General features: G+C 55.2%; 5 protein-coding genes across 5 annotated transcripts; 3 read left to right on the top strand and 2 right to left on the bottom strand.

Annotated features, from left to right (window-relative positions):
* Window positions 1-631: 631 nt before the first annotated feature.
* On the bottom strand, window positions 632-987 carry JCM15063_004687 (uncharacterized protein; the record flags this gene model as incomplete). Its single annotated transcript, XM_076677347.1, has 3 exons — window positions 632-649; window positions 728-829; window positions 901-987. The coding sequence occupies 3 exons, from the start codon at window positions 985-987 to the stop codon at window positions 632-634; spliced, it is 207 nt and encodes a 68-aa protein (XP_076535433.1).
* Window positions 988-1,571: 584 nt separating this feature from the next.
* On the top strand, window positions 1,572-2,521 carry JCM15063_004686 (uncharacterized protein; the record flags this gene model as incomplete). The annotated part of the gene is made up of 2 exons (XM_076677346.1): window positions 1,572-1,740; window positions 1,851-2,521. 2 exons carry the CDS (start codon window positions 1,572-1,574, stop codon window positions 2,519-2,521), a joined length of 840 nt encoding a protein of 279 aa, XP_076535432.1.
* Window positions 2,522-4,397: 1,876 nt separating this feature from the next.
* Window positions 4,398-7,203, top strand: JCM15063_004685 (uncharacterized protein; the record flags this gene model as incomplete). The annotated part of the gene is made up of 11 exons (XM_076677345.1): window positions 4,398-5,130; window positions 5,203-5,454; window positions 5,531-5,643; window positions 5,705-5,846; window positions 5,914-6,028; window positions 6,095-6,611; window positions 6,691-6,704; window positions 6,785-6,799; window positions 6,867-6,934; window positions 7,004-7,110; window positions 7,177-7,203. The coding sequence occupies 11 exons, from the start codon at window positions 4,398-4,400 to the stop codon at window positions 7,201-7,203; spliced, it is 2,103 nt and encodes a 700-aa protein (XP_076535431.1).
* Window positions 7,204-7,418: 215 nt separating this feature from the next.
* MRE11 (MRX complex nuclease subunit) lies at window positions 7,419-10,845 on the bottom strand (the record flags this gene model as incomplete). The annotated part of the gene is made up of 16 exons (XM_076677344.1): window positions 7,419-7,581; window positions 7,673-7,731; window positions 7,837-8,109; window positions 8,197-8,241; window positions 8,336-8,435; window positions 8,536-8,752; window positions 8,864-8,996; window positions 9,075-9,170; window positions 9,247-9,424; window positions 9,497-9,688; window positions 9,762-10,054; window positions 10,107-10,203; window positions 10,266-10,429; window positions 10,527-10,637; window positions 10,700-10,766; window positions 10,835-10,845. The coding sequence occupies 16 exons, from the start codon at window positions 10,843-10,845 to the stop codon at window positions 7,419-7,421; spliced, it is 2,199 nt and encodes a 732-aa protein (XP_076535430.1).
* Window positions 10,846-11,025: 180 nt separating this feature from the next.
* AVT1 (Avt1p) lies at window positions 11,026-13,882 on the top strand (the record flags this gene model as incomplete). The annotated part of the gene is made up of 8 exons (XM_076677343.1): window positions 11,026-11,804; window positions 11,870-11,979; window positions 12,052-12,280; window positions 12,353-12,560; window positions 12,635-12,680; window positions 12,752-12,839; window positions 12,902-12,998; window positions 13,085-13,882. 8 exons carry the CDS (start codon window positions 11,026-11,028, stop codon window positions 13,880-13,882), a joined length of 2,355 nt encoding a protein of 784 aa, XP_076535429.1.
* Window positions 13,883-14,256: the final 374 nt, after the last annotated feature.

Raw genomic sequence — 14,256 nt, 5'->3', positions numbered from 1 at the left:
GACAACCTGATCATAGCGTTCAAGACCAACTATCACTTGCATCAGCGGGGACCTTTCCAGGACCGAGCGCAGCATCTCACCAGGTCCGAACGGTTTTGATTTTGTACAGTACAGTATAGCGAGCGTTGACATTCAGAGAAAACGAGTCAATTATATCTACTGTACAAACTCGTTGAGCTGAGGGATCGTCGTTCATTGTCGATTGTTGCACGCGTGCGGATCGACTCGTGCCGAAATCCGCCACCCAAGCTAAGTCTGCAGATCCCAATTCACGTTACAGTATCCTCTCCGACTATTGTCGCGAGAGAGAGCGTCAGAGTCCGCCAACGGTTTCGAGAGAGTACAGGTACGCGTCAATTGATGCCGTTCTCGCGATTTGCGAATTCATTCGCAAATCAATTTTGGCAAGCCCAGAGTGGAGTGCTACAGTACTGTAGGGCGAGGCCCAGGGCAGAGGACGGAAACGTTACAATAATGCTTTGCGTTCGTGCGACTTTCTACAGTACAACAAGCGCGAGGGCGAGAGAGGATTCTCCCGTCCCTCAATTTACCAGCTCTATTGACAAGGGAGGAACAGATGAGACAAGTACCGTGAAGCCTCGTCCTTCACACCGCGCGCGCTCTCTGGAGTCTATTTGACCTTTTTCATCTGGATGGATGAAGGGGGTGACGTGCGGCTTAGCTTCCGCATTCCGAGAGAGCCAGAGAGGGAGGAGCAACGACTCACGGCTTTCGACACGCACAGCTTGAACGCCTGGAACTCGGCTTGACACATGTTGGGTTCGACTTCTTGGTACTTGGCTCCAATGCACTTGCCGTACGCAGCTCCCTGCCGATGATGAGACCGCGTTAGTATGGCGATGTTGGATCCACTTGATCAAGGTGGGTACGTTCGCTCACAGCTTCTGCGCACGCTGCGACGGCTTGCGGCAGCTTGGCAAGCGGTCTGTGTCTCACTGCAGTCGAACGCAGGGTCGAACTCGTCATTGTTGGAAAAAAATCAGGTCGTGCGGTCAAGATGAATTCCTGCAAGGCTGCGCGCGCCACGGGTCGCCGAGCGAAAAATCTCCGTCGACGTCCGGTGCCGGTATCGCTGCGCTCTTGTCGTACAAACTAAACTGCAGGGCACAGTGGGTTCTGACAAGTTTGAAATCAAGTGAGACTGGTAAGCCGCATTCTAGATGCACCCGGCTCTGATGGGAGCCAGGGTCCCGGTAAAATTTTTGCGTACCTGTAAGGGTTCCGCCGGCGCTTGATGCGGGATTTTTTTATCGACAATCCACTCTCGCGATAGTTCCGCTGCAGGCCTGAGGCTGTTATTCCCTTTCGCACCATCAACTCGCTCCTCTTGCCTGCCAGCTTGGCCTCTCGCCATTCATCTTTTCGCGAACTCGCACACTCCAGGGCTCAGCGCGCTCAATTCCTGGACCTTCAACTGATTCTAGAGGCTTCGCATTCGAACGCGCCCGCACGACTCGACGGCTCTCCCGCGTGTCGATCACCTCACTTTTCTCCCTTTCTCTCTCGCTTTAAGACTGCAAGCTCGCCCATCGATCTAGTCATCCGCCAAGATGGTGCCCTACCTATATCCTGCGCCCCCTCCATCGACCCCAACAGGTTGCAAAATGCAGTCGGAACCGACCTTCTCGGCGAACCCGTTCTTCTCGTCCGCACCAAGCGATGAGCAGACTTTAGAATGGCGGAACCTACCTACCTGGGCTGCTCATAGCCAGTATCTTGGTAGGTTGATTCAGGTCCCGCAGCTGCACATCATTCTTTTGCTGGAATAGACAGTCAACGCAAGAAAGAAGGTCCCCATAGGCTCACCTGAATTGTTTCGTCTTCTGCAGATTCCCCACCGCCCCGTTCCACACTGCGACGGAATTCGCTAGGACTCGAGCTCGCAGACAACGACAGCCTCGAAAGGATGGAAGAAGATAGCCCTCAATCCTTGTCGCCGTGCTCGCCCCCACTTGTCCCCTTCTCCCTCCCATCGACCTGTCCTGCATCGCCTCCGCTGATAGCGATCTCGCTACCACCCTTCAACTTGAATCCCTCGGAATCGGAATCGGCATCGAGGTCTGCTGCTTCGCCAAGTCGCCCGAATCGACCGGTACCGCATCCGCTGGCCCCCAAGCTTCGTCTCGAGATGACGCCGCTGCCTGCGTTCAGCCTCCCTCTGCCAGACGTCGACATGTCTCCGCCATCCCAACCATTGCAGCCGTCTCTACCTTCTCTACCAACATTGCCATGGACAACTTCCTTCGACCTGGAAGCGCCTCGGTCTCGACGCAAGAACAGCCTCGTTGACCTCCCGGTCGGTCCTCCGACGCCTCCGCTCACCCCGAGCGAGGAAGCGCCGGCCTTCTGCTGGGACCAGAAGTCATCTTCTTTGGGCATCACGATACAATCTGGAGACGACCGCGGCAGGTCGCATCAGGTCAATCCCCTCTTCAAGGCAAGCTGCTTCTCTGCCTGTTCTTCGAATGATCCCAATCACGAACTAACCCGCGTCTTCTGACCTTTACAGCGCCGCCGCTTTGCGTAACGCCAATCTCTCCCAACTAGTCAACTCGCACGCCCTCGCAAAGCCCACGCACGCATTTAGGGCATGAGAGCGGGCCCGCCTTCTATGTACCTACTTCTTCAGCATTTTCAATCGCCATCTTCGGCTCGTTCGCATGATCAACTCAAGCATCTTCGGCTCAGTCAAGCCTTTCTCCCATCGTCTCCACCTCGTTCGCACTTTTGCTTTTTCTCCCTGTCGTTGTCCCTTTATGTGAATCATCCCTCAACGGTTGTATCTTCACTTGCTTTCCATTCATTCTCTTGTTGTCTCGTTTCTGTTCGTTGTTTGTTTGGTTTATCGTCGTGAAGTCTTCTCCCACTTCTCTCTCAGGAGATGTATTGATAGGCTGTCAAATGTCGTTTTGCATCTTGTAACACCTCAGGAAGCTTGCAAAAGACACTTTTCCCGCAGCCATTTTCCTGACTTGCACGTTCGAGGCATTCGAATTTCGGGGAATTCCACAAATTCCACGAAACCCGTCTTGGGGTTTTGCGAGTCCTCGATGACTACAGTACGTTCCTCGCTCACTTTTTGCAAGGTACCCACCCAGTACTATACTGTAATCTATCGATAGATGCACCGCGCGACAAATATGGAAAAAGTACTGCAGGAATTTGCGGGTAAGCCGCGGCGCGAAGAAACAGGAGGTCCATGCAGGATGCCAAGCTTTTGCGGCTCTCTTACCTAATGGACATTACGCAATAGAGCCTTTACTGTACTGTACTGTAGTCGAAGAAAAATAACACAGTGGGCTTGAAACGTCGGCCGGTGCTGAGGACCGGTCACCGCCGGTATCGGCTCGACGGCAAGTCGGGAATTTCTCCCGACTAGTGACCGAAGACAGCTCTTGGCCCATTGTAACCGAGAGACTTGTAGATCCCGAACGCAAGTACTGTATCATAGCGCTGCCGACACGCTGGCTTGTACACACATCCGAGCCTCCGGCAGAAGTTCCCTAACATAGACGAAGCTTGGCTCGGGCCGGGCAAAGCACTTCTCGGGAGAAATCTCGGGGAGGTCGATGGTATGACGCTCGACTGAAGAAAGATGAAGCCAGATTGGCGGTCAAAGCGACGAACGCGAACAAACTCGTCAACAGGAGCAGATGCTGTCTCGCTCTCGTGTGCTCGTCAGGCAGAGTCACAGCATGTTTCGATGTGGCTAGTAATATTTATTTCAAGGACGAAATCGGTACAGCAGAGAGAAAGAATGTGTGCGCACTGGTTTGCTTTGGACCATCACTGCATAGCAGCCAATCATCCTCTGCAAGGGAATAGCACGCCCGTCTCTCGCCTTCCCCCATGGATCCCTTCTCTCAAGCCTCCGTCCTTCTCCCCTCGATGACCCTCAACCGCCCAGCACGCCTCATCCTCCAACTAAGTGTGACCCTGGAAGGAGGAGATTCGCAACCGAACGATCGAAAGAAACCGAAAAAGGAGAGCTCGTGAAGGCGAAAGAAGGGGAGGGTAGGCGAGAGCAAACTAGGATCTGAACGCCGCCGACAGGGAACGGGACATCGAGCCAGACGGTGGAGTGAACGATAGATGTCGAACCTCCACTGGATGCTTCCACTGGTGAAGTCGGTGTGTTGGGAGCTGCGTACACCTAACGAGAGGATAACGCAAACTCCCCGGCGTTGGTGCAAGAAAGAGAAGAGAGCCCTCGCGCGTTCCGAGCCTTTTCAACTTTTTTTCGATCGCCCGCTGCCTTTCGGTTCCCCCCCTGAGCCGGCTCATCTCGTTTTTGGCAATTCTGCTCCTCGGATTCGCGTCGCGTCCTTCGCGCCTCTCGAAAATCACTCAACCGAGTCCGGCCTCATCCACCAACCATGCCTGCCGCCTCGACGAAACCGCGCATGCTGTCGAGTCAGCCCAAGCGCAAATGGGGCGACGAGGACTCGGAAGAGGAGAACTCGACACCCGACTTTGTGCTTAACTCGGAGGAATGGCCACTCACGCCGCCCAAACCCGCCAGACCCGCCCAGCATGCATCGGCAACGGCACTCGCGACGGGACCTGCACGAACAGGAGGGGCGACGAACGGTTCTGGCAAACTATCATCCAACAACAAGCCGTCGACAACTCTGACCGGCAACTCGACCGCGCGACCACTCACCGCGAAACCCTCGTTCACAAACGCGAGCAAGCTTGCACCCATCTTTGGCGCGAAGCCGGCCAATGCTGCGAATCGAGCCACTTCGGTTCCTCCCACTTCAACTCGCGTCCCGTTCAACGCTCCCGCGCCGTCCGCGAGTGCCTCGGCCGCCTACTCGTTCAATCAAGCGAGCAAAGTTGCGACGACGAGTGCGGCTGTACCCAAGAAACGACATTTGCCCTGGGATGACCTCGAAGCTGCGACCAAGAAGCCCATCCGCCAGGCCTCGTCCAACTTTCACGAGCTCGCAGGACCCGGAGGTGCGCAATTGGCCGGCGTCAAGGGCAAGATGCTCACGAGCACTTCGATGGACATTAAGCAAAAAGTCCTCCTCAGTCCCGAACAGCAGATGGTGCACAAACTCGTCGTCGAAGACGGCAAGAGCGTCTTCTTCACGGGTTCGGCAGGTGAGTCGCCAGGATGGTTCTGACGCACACATATGCAAGAACATAGTACTGATCATTTGACTGACTACGAAGGAACGGGAAAATCGGTGTTACTGCGAGAGATCATCTCGTCCCTCAAGCGCAAACATCGGGGCAATGCAGATGCCGTCGCCGTCACGGCTTCGACCGGAATGGCGGCATGCAACATTGGAGGCACAACGATTCACTCGTTCGCGGGGATCGGTATCGGAGCCGAGCCGGCGCTCAAGCTGATAGACAAAGTGAAGAAGAATCGGAACGCGAACGCGAAATGGCAGCGTTGCAAAGTCCTCGTCGTCGATGAAGGTGAGTTTCGCAAGCTGTTCTGTTCCCTCTCGTGCGATATTGATCACGATCATCTACAACCTGTCGGACGTCATAGTCTCGATGGTCGACGGCATTTTGTTCGACAAGCTCGCCGAGATCGGCAAGGCGCTCAAGAAGCGGGGCGGGAAAGCGAGTGCCGCGACTTCGAGACCGTTTGGAGGCATTCAAGTGAGCTGTCTGACGAGCTCTCGCACTTCTGTCCCGCGCTCACGATGGTCGAATACTACAGCTTGTCGTGACCGGAGACTTTTTCCAACTGCCTCCAGTCACGAAAGGCGTTGTCCCGACGTTTGCGTTCGAGGCAAAGTCGTGGAAGGAATCGATCGATCATACTGTCAACTTGACCCAGGTATTCCGACAAAAAGATACGTGTACGTCTGGATCTCCTGCGCTGGTCTGAGGTACGTGTGCTCAAGTGCCACGCGTACTGTTCCTCAGCTTTCATCGACATGCTTAACGAGATGCGGTTCGGTCAACTTACGGCTCAATCGATCGCCAAGTTCAAGATGCTGAGTCGGGAACCGAAATACGCTGGCTGTGAGCCTACTGAATTGTGCGCGCATTGCCCTTGACATATGCACCTTGTATCTATTCCTGACCTCAGTATGTCTTTATCTAGGTTCCCAATGCGCCACCAGGTCGACCAGTCGAACCAAGCCCGTCTCCGAGCGCTCAAGGGCGAGGCGGTCGTGTTCAAAGCGGAAGACTGGGCCGGGGACAAGTCTGCCGATCAGATGAAGACCGATACATACTTGAACAACTTCATGGCGTCTGATGTCCTGACGCTCAAAATTGGAGCTCAGGTCATGCTGATCAAGAATCTTGACGCGACGCTCGTCAACGGAACGGTCGGAACCGTGATCGGGTTTGGAGTGCCAGAGCTCGAAGACGACTCGGACAACGAAGACGACATCATCATGCCGGACGGAACCGTGATCAAAGGCGAGAAGCGGGAGCGCACTCAGGCGGAAGTGCGAAACCAAGCGAGAATTGCAGCGGCTGTCGCGGCAGGTAAGATGGAAAAGAGTCCTGTGATCGATTGGCAAACTCCCCAGGGCATCGAGAGGAAGATCATGGCCCGCGAGGAGTTCAAAGTTGAAGACAATCAAGGCAGGAAACTCGCGTCGAGGAAACAAGTACGTTTTGCTCTTGCATTTTTGCGCCCTGCTGCCAGCATCGTCGCGCGATCACTAACCAGCTGGTCGCGTTTTGCAGTATCCCGTCATTCTGTGGGTTACAGATCTTGATGTGTTGCTCCGCTTTGGAAGCTCTTGCTGACCACTGTTGATTCGTCTGTCCTTCCTGTCAGCGCCTGGGCAATGAGGTTTGTAGCTCGTCAATCATGTGGCGTCCGAACGAGACATCTCTGACTCGTTCGCCTCTTCGAGCAGTATCCACAAGTCACAAGGTCAAACCATCGCTCGCGTCAAGGTTGATCTCGGCAAAGTGTTCGAGAAAGGTGAGACCCAGAAAGCCACGCAACATTGCCAAGATCAGGATCCTGACTTGGGAGATCTACCACTTGCAGGACAATCTTATGTCGCACTCTCTCGGGCGACATCGCTCGATGGATTACAGGTGCTCAACTTCGATGCCAGGAAAGTCCTTGCTCACCAAAAAGTCATCGATTGGAGTGTGCGTACATCTCGACTGGTCTCAACCATACCTCTCGCCTGACACTTCTGTGCTCTGACGATGTAGAAATCTCTCACGATCCTCGGGACATGATCTTAACCCCGATGAACGAACTTATCGTCACTGTTCTCTTCGTTTTTCTCTCGCATCTCGCAATTGTCTTCTTCGCCTTTCACATGTTTCCATTTTTTTTTGTTTTCTCCCTCATACTTGTCACTCTGCTGCAAACGGTCTCGCGCGTATGCTCTTCCACCTCTCTGCGGGTGCACAGGATATGCAGAGAGACCATTTCTTCTCAGGGGAGTACGCTATCTCTTTCGCTTCCTCGGTACTTCCTCCTCACTCTCCTCGTCCGAATCCGTCATGACGATCGTCTCGGTCTGTTTCTTCCTCGACGAGGCAGCGGTAGTTCGTGCAGGCGCTTTCTTGACTACGGTCGGTGCAGCTTTTTTCGCTGGGACTTTCTTCGTACTGTAGTCGCGTTTCGGGGAAACGGGCACGATCAATCAGCACTTTGCCTTTTCTCCTAATCCTCAGTACCGCGTCCAAAAATGCGGCTCACGTTCTCTTGGTGGGAGCGGGTTCGTCACTCTCCTCATCCGAATCGTCAACGGGTTGGAACTGTGGACATCACAGAGAGAGAGAGAGAGAACGTATGTTCAGTTCCATCCTCACAATTGGTGATTGCCACCATGTTGGTCTTTTTGGGGAAAGAAAAGTGCTCACCAACTTTGTTTGTTTCGTTTTGACGGTTGTTTTCTTCGCCGGCACAGGTTTCGAACGACTCGTAGTTTTCGACGATTTCCCGCCTCGAGTGGGTACCGCGGAAGAAGAAGCCATTGAAACGTCCGACTGGTCCTCATCGTCCATACTGTCGGGTTCTCGAGCTTTCCCTTTCCCTTTCCGGTTTTTGTTCGTGGTCGTTCCGTCACTGTCGTGAGCGTCTTGATCCTCGGAATCGGATGCGTCGGAGCCTTGTTGTCGACGTTTGCCTTTTCCCTGAAATTCCAAGAGAACAATCAGTCAGGTCAATCGACATAGAGGCCAGTCTTTCCTAGAGAACTTGACAAGAAGGTTCTTGCGCACCTTGCTGCCATACTTGGCCTCGGCGGCTTCTTTCGCTTGTCGCATCTGATGAGATTTTCAACCAACCAAAAGCACGGTTTGATCAGGTTTTCGTCTCAAGAATTGAAGAAGAGATAGAAAAAAAACGGCTGTATGTTACCTCATCTTCGAGATCGTCATGCTCGGGTCCATCTTTACTCGGCTCGTACCCTTTCTTCAAGATCTCGTTCCTAGTCTCTTTCAACAACTTCCTCACCCAGCTTGGGATCGACAGAAAAAGAGAGAATCCCCTCGACTCGGATCAGCTCCCCAAGCAACATTAAGCACGGGATCGAGGGTGTTGGGTTTCAAAAGACTCACTTGCCAACCGCGTCCTTGTCTCCCTTGCCAACATACTCTTCGACAGCATTCTGAATGAGACTCTCACTCAAGACATTGAGGTTTTGGGCCTCGAGGTAATCGTGCACGAGTGCCGAGACTGTGATTTTCTCAATCTGGGACGAAGCGCCTTCGATCGAAATTGCTTGCGCGAGTTCAGCGAGTTGACTAGGTTCGTTAATCGTCACTTTCGTTTTCCCTGGAGAACCCCATCAATCAAGCTTTTAGTTCTTGAAGAGAGAGAGAGACACTGCGCGCGCGCGAAGAAGAGAGAACCGAGAGCTCATCAAGGTTGAAAAGGGGGACGCACGGGTGGCGTTCTTGCGATGGAACTGTACGAGATCGCGAGGGTTCGCAACGAGATCGACGAAATCTTGACCAAATCGTTGAGGGTTGCCAACCTCGAAATGAGAAATTCCATCGGGTCCTCCCGAGTAATCAACCTGGAAGAGGGCGAAATATGGAGCAGCTAAGTATCAGATGTCGATCTGTATAACAGAAGGTCATGGAGAAGCAGGTACCCTTAGACGGATGAGAGGGAGCAAGCGTTCGGACTCGTCCGAGTCTGGATGGAGCTCGTCCCATTCTTTGTTCGCCTGATCAATCAGCTCATGAACCTATCAACACGAAACGAGTATCAGCAGGGAAGGACGTGCAAAGAGTGGGCCCGGTAGAAAGCGGTGGACGACGCACTCGAGCTTTGAGGTATTTGGTCACGGCTTGTTTCGACGTGAGCTTCTTCTTGTCATCGGTCTGTTGATGATGGTACTCTCCCAACGAGATTTCTTTGAATACGAACGGTCTGACCGATCTCAATCGGATCGGAGTAAAGTCAAACTCTTTGCCCTGGATCTTGATCAATCCGACATGTCTGGAATGTGCCCATGGATCTGTGTCAGCCTTGACCCCCGTGAGAGCTTCGACAGAGGCCGAGACGACTCACTTGGGAATGGCTTCGCCTTTGGCGAGACTTGTGGCGATCGAGGATCCGGGCTGCGAGATGTAGTAGGGTCGGTTCGTGACGGGTACTGGTCGAGCTTGGGAAATGCAGTCGTGTTCGTGACCCCACACGACGAGGTTGACTTCGTCTCCGAACGCTTCGTCCGGAACCGAGTTGTTGGGTCCGTGAGCGACTCTGATCAGAACGTAAAATCCACCGTTCACCGTGTGTTCAGAAGAACCAAGGAGGTACCGGTCGCAGGACTCACCGATTCTGATGCACGAGCATGACGTTGAACCAGTCGTCCTGGTCGGGTCCTTTCGGGCGATACAGGTTGATGCGGCGATTGCTCATCTCATACATGAAGCGGTCGTCGCGGATGTTGCCCATGCCGTACAGGGCGAGTTTTGTGGAGCCCTTCTGTAGCAGGACGGGCTTGACTTTGAGGCCATCCTCGGTCGCTTCGTCATCGTTGGTCGCCTGGCCGGGCAGCTCCATGCGTCCAAAGTAGTTGATCAAGCCGGATGCTGACAAGACGTCAAGCGCGCACAGAGCCCCTTCCTGAATGCGCGAGTCAGTCGAGGTGAGGTGGGAGAGAGGAGAAGGGACGTACCGCTCCAACCCCCTGCGGATCGTCGTGGTTGCCATGGATCGAAAAGACGGGCAGGCCGACGTTGATGTTCTCGTCTTCGTAGTTGACCCCAGGCCAGCTGCGACATGATGTTCTTCAGTGATGAGGATCAATCGTTTGCAGTGACGAGGTGGGGCTCACTTGGCGTCTCGGGGAATGCCAATGCCGGCATCGCTGATGAGTTGCAAGCTGATCGGACGGTCGCCCATGCACTTGTCGCGCAGGGCCGAGATGGTCTGATACAGGGCAGTGCGGGAAGGGCGGTTCTCATGGAAGAGGTCACCCGCAAGCAGGAGCATGTCGACCTGAATCCGTTTCAACAGAAGGGGCGAGGTCCGTGCCCGCGTCAGTCGTTGCCCGTTCTTGCGCGGTGGTTGTATTTCGGAGTAAGAAGATGCGTACATCGTTCGCGACGGCGAGGTCGAGGATCTCTTTGAACGTGTTGATCGAGTCGCGGCCCCTGACCGGGTCCTTCTCGGCGTATCCGATGTGGTTGTCCGTCGCGAGCAGCACCTGCCGGTCGCGCAATCGGCTCAGCACTCGGTCTCGTGCACAGGGTAGGGTCGTGCACGTACCTTGATGCAGGAATCGGGATCGATCGCCTGGGTCAGTTGAGGGAACTTGGGTTCGTCGTCGTCAGGCCTGCAGCACGGAGCGATGGTCAGTACGAGCGCGTAATCCATAGAGAGGCAGCTTTCACGTGCTCGGACGAGCTGCTCATCGTGAGGCGCGGACGGTGTGGGCAAGAGTCGCACAGTCGCCGAGGCGGGTGTGAGTTTGGCATTTGCTCACGTGCCGCAGCAGCGCGCGCGTCGGCGGCGATATCCGCCTTATCGCTTCCTCCTCTGCACCTCGCCGGCAGTTCCTTCTGTCGCTTTCACGCATCGGGCACAATCGGGATATGGCTTCGCGGCGGATCCCAATCTCGTCCACGAACCGCAACGCGCCGCCTGCCGCCTCGACGACGACCCCGTTCCGCTCGTCGCTCGACCTCGTCTTCTCCTTCTCCCGCTCGGCCGGCTTCTTTGGCGAGAACTTGCCAACCGGCCCGTCCTTCGTCGACGAAGGCAGGTACCGCCCGCCCAACTACCCTGCCGACGACGAAGACGACTCGGTTCGGGCACGCTCGCACGAACGCGACACCACCGGGGGCACTACGAGCGAGGGCGAAGACCCAGACCAGTCGTATGCAGACGATGACGAAGACCCGACCGAGTGGGATGACGACGAACCCGCCCTTGTCGACTCGCGCGGTAGACCCACCTCAGCCGAGCAGCTTCCGCGCAACGCGAAACGCCATGTCCCTCCGTTACCACACCACCAGACTCGGACGATCCTCGCGACGAGCCCGTCCGCCGATCCCGCGAGCGCGCGTCCCTCAGCCACCCCATCTGCCAGGACCTCGTTCGCCCCGACGCTGAAACCTTCGCTCCAAGCTCGCGCGCATCCCGACTTGACCGAACGCAGCCCACTCTTGCCGGCGTCCGGACCGCAAGCGAGCTCTCGCGACTCTCCAGCGCCTCACGCATCTTCGGCAGCCGCTCGCAAACCCTCGTACGGCAGCGCTCAGACGAGCGGTGTTCGGTCGAGACGCCCTTCGACCTTCTCGAGGGAAGCCTGGAAGGCTGCGATCGAGGAACATCGAGGCGAGTCGACGTGGGGTCAGACTCTCTTCAACACGCAAGTTCCCCTCTTCAGGAAACGCCGCCGAACTCATATCACGTCTGACATTTATCCCTCTGCAGCGTCAACGTCTTGGTCGGCGTGGGCTTGCTCGCCGACCCTCTCGCATTTGCCTACGGAGGCTGGATCATCGGCACTCTCCTATTAGTCTTCTGCGCACTCATCACGAATTGTAGGTGGTCCCCATTTTGCCCGCGTCGCGACATGGCACTGAGCCGCCGACTGTTGTCACCCCTTCTCGCAGATACGGCCAAAATGCTTGCTGCACTCATGCGCCTCGACCCGACTCAGCACACCTATGCCGACGTCCTGATCAGTGCCTTCGGACCGCGCTCGCGTCGCTGGATCTACGCCCTCTTCGTGATCGAGCTCGGAACTTTCTCCGTCGCGGCGATCGAACTGTTCGCAGACAGCTTGAATTCTCTGTTTCCCCGGATCTCGAGCAACCTGTTCAAAGCCGCAAGCTATTTCATGCGAGTCATACGCCCTCTCTCCTGTCTCGACTTTCGCACATTTCGTATACTGATACTCTTGAGAATTGATAGTCTCGTGCCAACAACGTTCCTGCCCCTACGCCTCCTGTCTCTCACCTCGCTCCTCGGAATTCTCTCTTCCGTCGTCTTACTGTCGGTCATCATCGCGGATGGAACGATCAAGACTACCGCACCTGGGAGTCTCTGGGAACCCATGACGACGAGCTTGGGGCCAAACTGGAAGAAGCTGCCCATCTGCTTCGGGTTGATGATGAGCGGTGTCAGTCCACCTTCCGGCCTTGACAAGCCGAGTCGTTCGCTATGAGACTGACGTTGTTTCCGGAGGACGAGCAGTTTTCGGGACATGCCGTTGTACCTTCTCTATATCGCGACATGAAGTGTGAGTTCGAGGATTTTGCACGCTCTGGCCCTTGGACGTTGTTGCTCACTCTAATCGGCGCGTGTAATCAGATCCTCAGCACTTCCATTCGATGATCAATGTGGCCTACGTGATTGCGTTTTCCGTCTCACTCGTGTTCGCTGTGCTCGGCTATGTCATGCAAGTCTATCAGAGTGCTCGCGCACGCCCTAAAGCTGACAAGGCATTGCCTTCCTGTTCAGGTTCGGCAATTCGGTGTCGGCAGAAATCACGAAGGATTTGTCAAGGACTGCTGGATATCCGGTCGCGTTGACCAAAGTCGCAGTTTGGATGGTCGCCGTGAGTTCTGACGTGTCCCGCACCAACCATCCCCGTTGTGCGCAGTTTGTTCTGAGCCGATAGAGACGTCTATCGATATGGTGCAGATCAATCCACTCGTCAAGTATGCCGTTGCGAACAAACCACTCGTAACGACGTTTGAGCATTTGATCGGACTTGCCGATGTCCCTGCGCCGACCGAACCGTCTCCCGCTACGAACCGTCCGGCTCTCACCTCGGCCATCTCGTTCTCGTCCTCTGAGAGCGGTGCCGACCCGGAACCGGCTCCCTCGCCCACTCGGTCCCGTCGTCGCGAACGTTCGAGTTTCTCGCACGCGTCATGGTCCGAGACTTCGGCTGCAGCCGGGTACAACCCCCTCAAGACGAAACGCGTGCAACGGATCCGGTATTGGGTCTTGAGGCCGGTCCTGTCGATCGTGTTTGTCCTCGTCGCGATCGCGATTCCAGATTTCGACCGCGTCTTGTCATTCCTTGGGTCTGCGAGCGCGTTCGTGATCTGTTGCATCGGACCGATCGGAGCGTACATGATCTTGTCAGTCACCCCTTCAAGAGGAGCAGAGAATGACCCGGATCTCGAAGGAACCGGCGGCAAATCTCGGTCGAGGGAAGGAGCGTTCACGAAACCCACTCGCGATGGTTCGATGTCGAACCCGACAACTGGGTTGGGATCGACTTCGACAAGGTTCGACCCGAATGTCGTTCGCGAGATTGTGCAAGACGTACAGAGCTCGAACCTCTCGGTCGCCCAACGCCATTTGGTCGATGGAGTCGGACATGCACTCGTAATCAGTCGAGCAGAACGAGCCTTGTGTTGGGTGTTGCTCGTCACGAGTATCATCATGGCTCTCGTTGGCACCGTATGGAGTTTTTTGCCCGAGTTCTAAGCTCTGTCGACCTTTCTTCCAGAGTGCTCGTCGAGAGCTTTTCGATATCACATGGCTCTCGGTTTTGTCTCTTTATCGTACTGTAGCATCTCTTGTCACCCCTACCTTTGCCATCAATGCAGCATTGTCGACCGATCTTGACCCGATTTCAGGAACAATCACCCGAATCACTCTGTCCGCTTGTTTCTCGCAACGATTCTCAACCACTCTGATAACGTCTCTGTGTGAGGAGGAAAGAGAGCAGGGCTGCAGAAGGCACGAGCGAGTAAGAAGAGAATATTTTGAAAAAAGGGGGTTTGGGCACATGCGCACATCTCGACTCCGGCGTTCTCGAGATCTACGCCTACCGATCCCGACACAGCATTCATCCGATT

Source organism: Sporobolomyces koalae (assembly GCF_050403365.1).
Source record: "Sporobolomyces koalae JCM15063 DNA, S_koalae_JCM15063T_v1_ctg8, whole genome shotgun sequence".
Classification (NCBI taxonomy): Eukaryota; Fungi; Basidiomycota; class Microbotryomycetes; order Sporidiobolales; family Sporidiobolaceae; genus Sporobolomyces; species Sporobolomyces koalae.
Note: the sequence above shows the minus strand (reverse complement) of the source record. Positions and strands in the feature narration are given on the sequence as shown.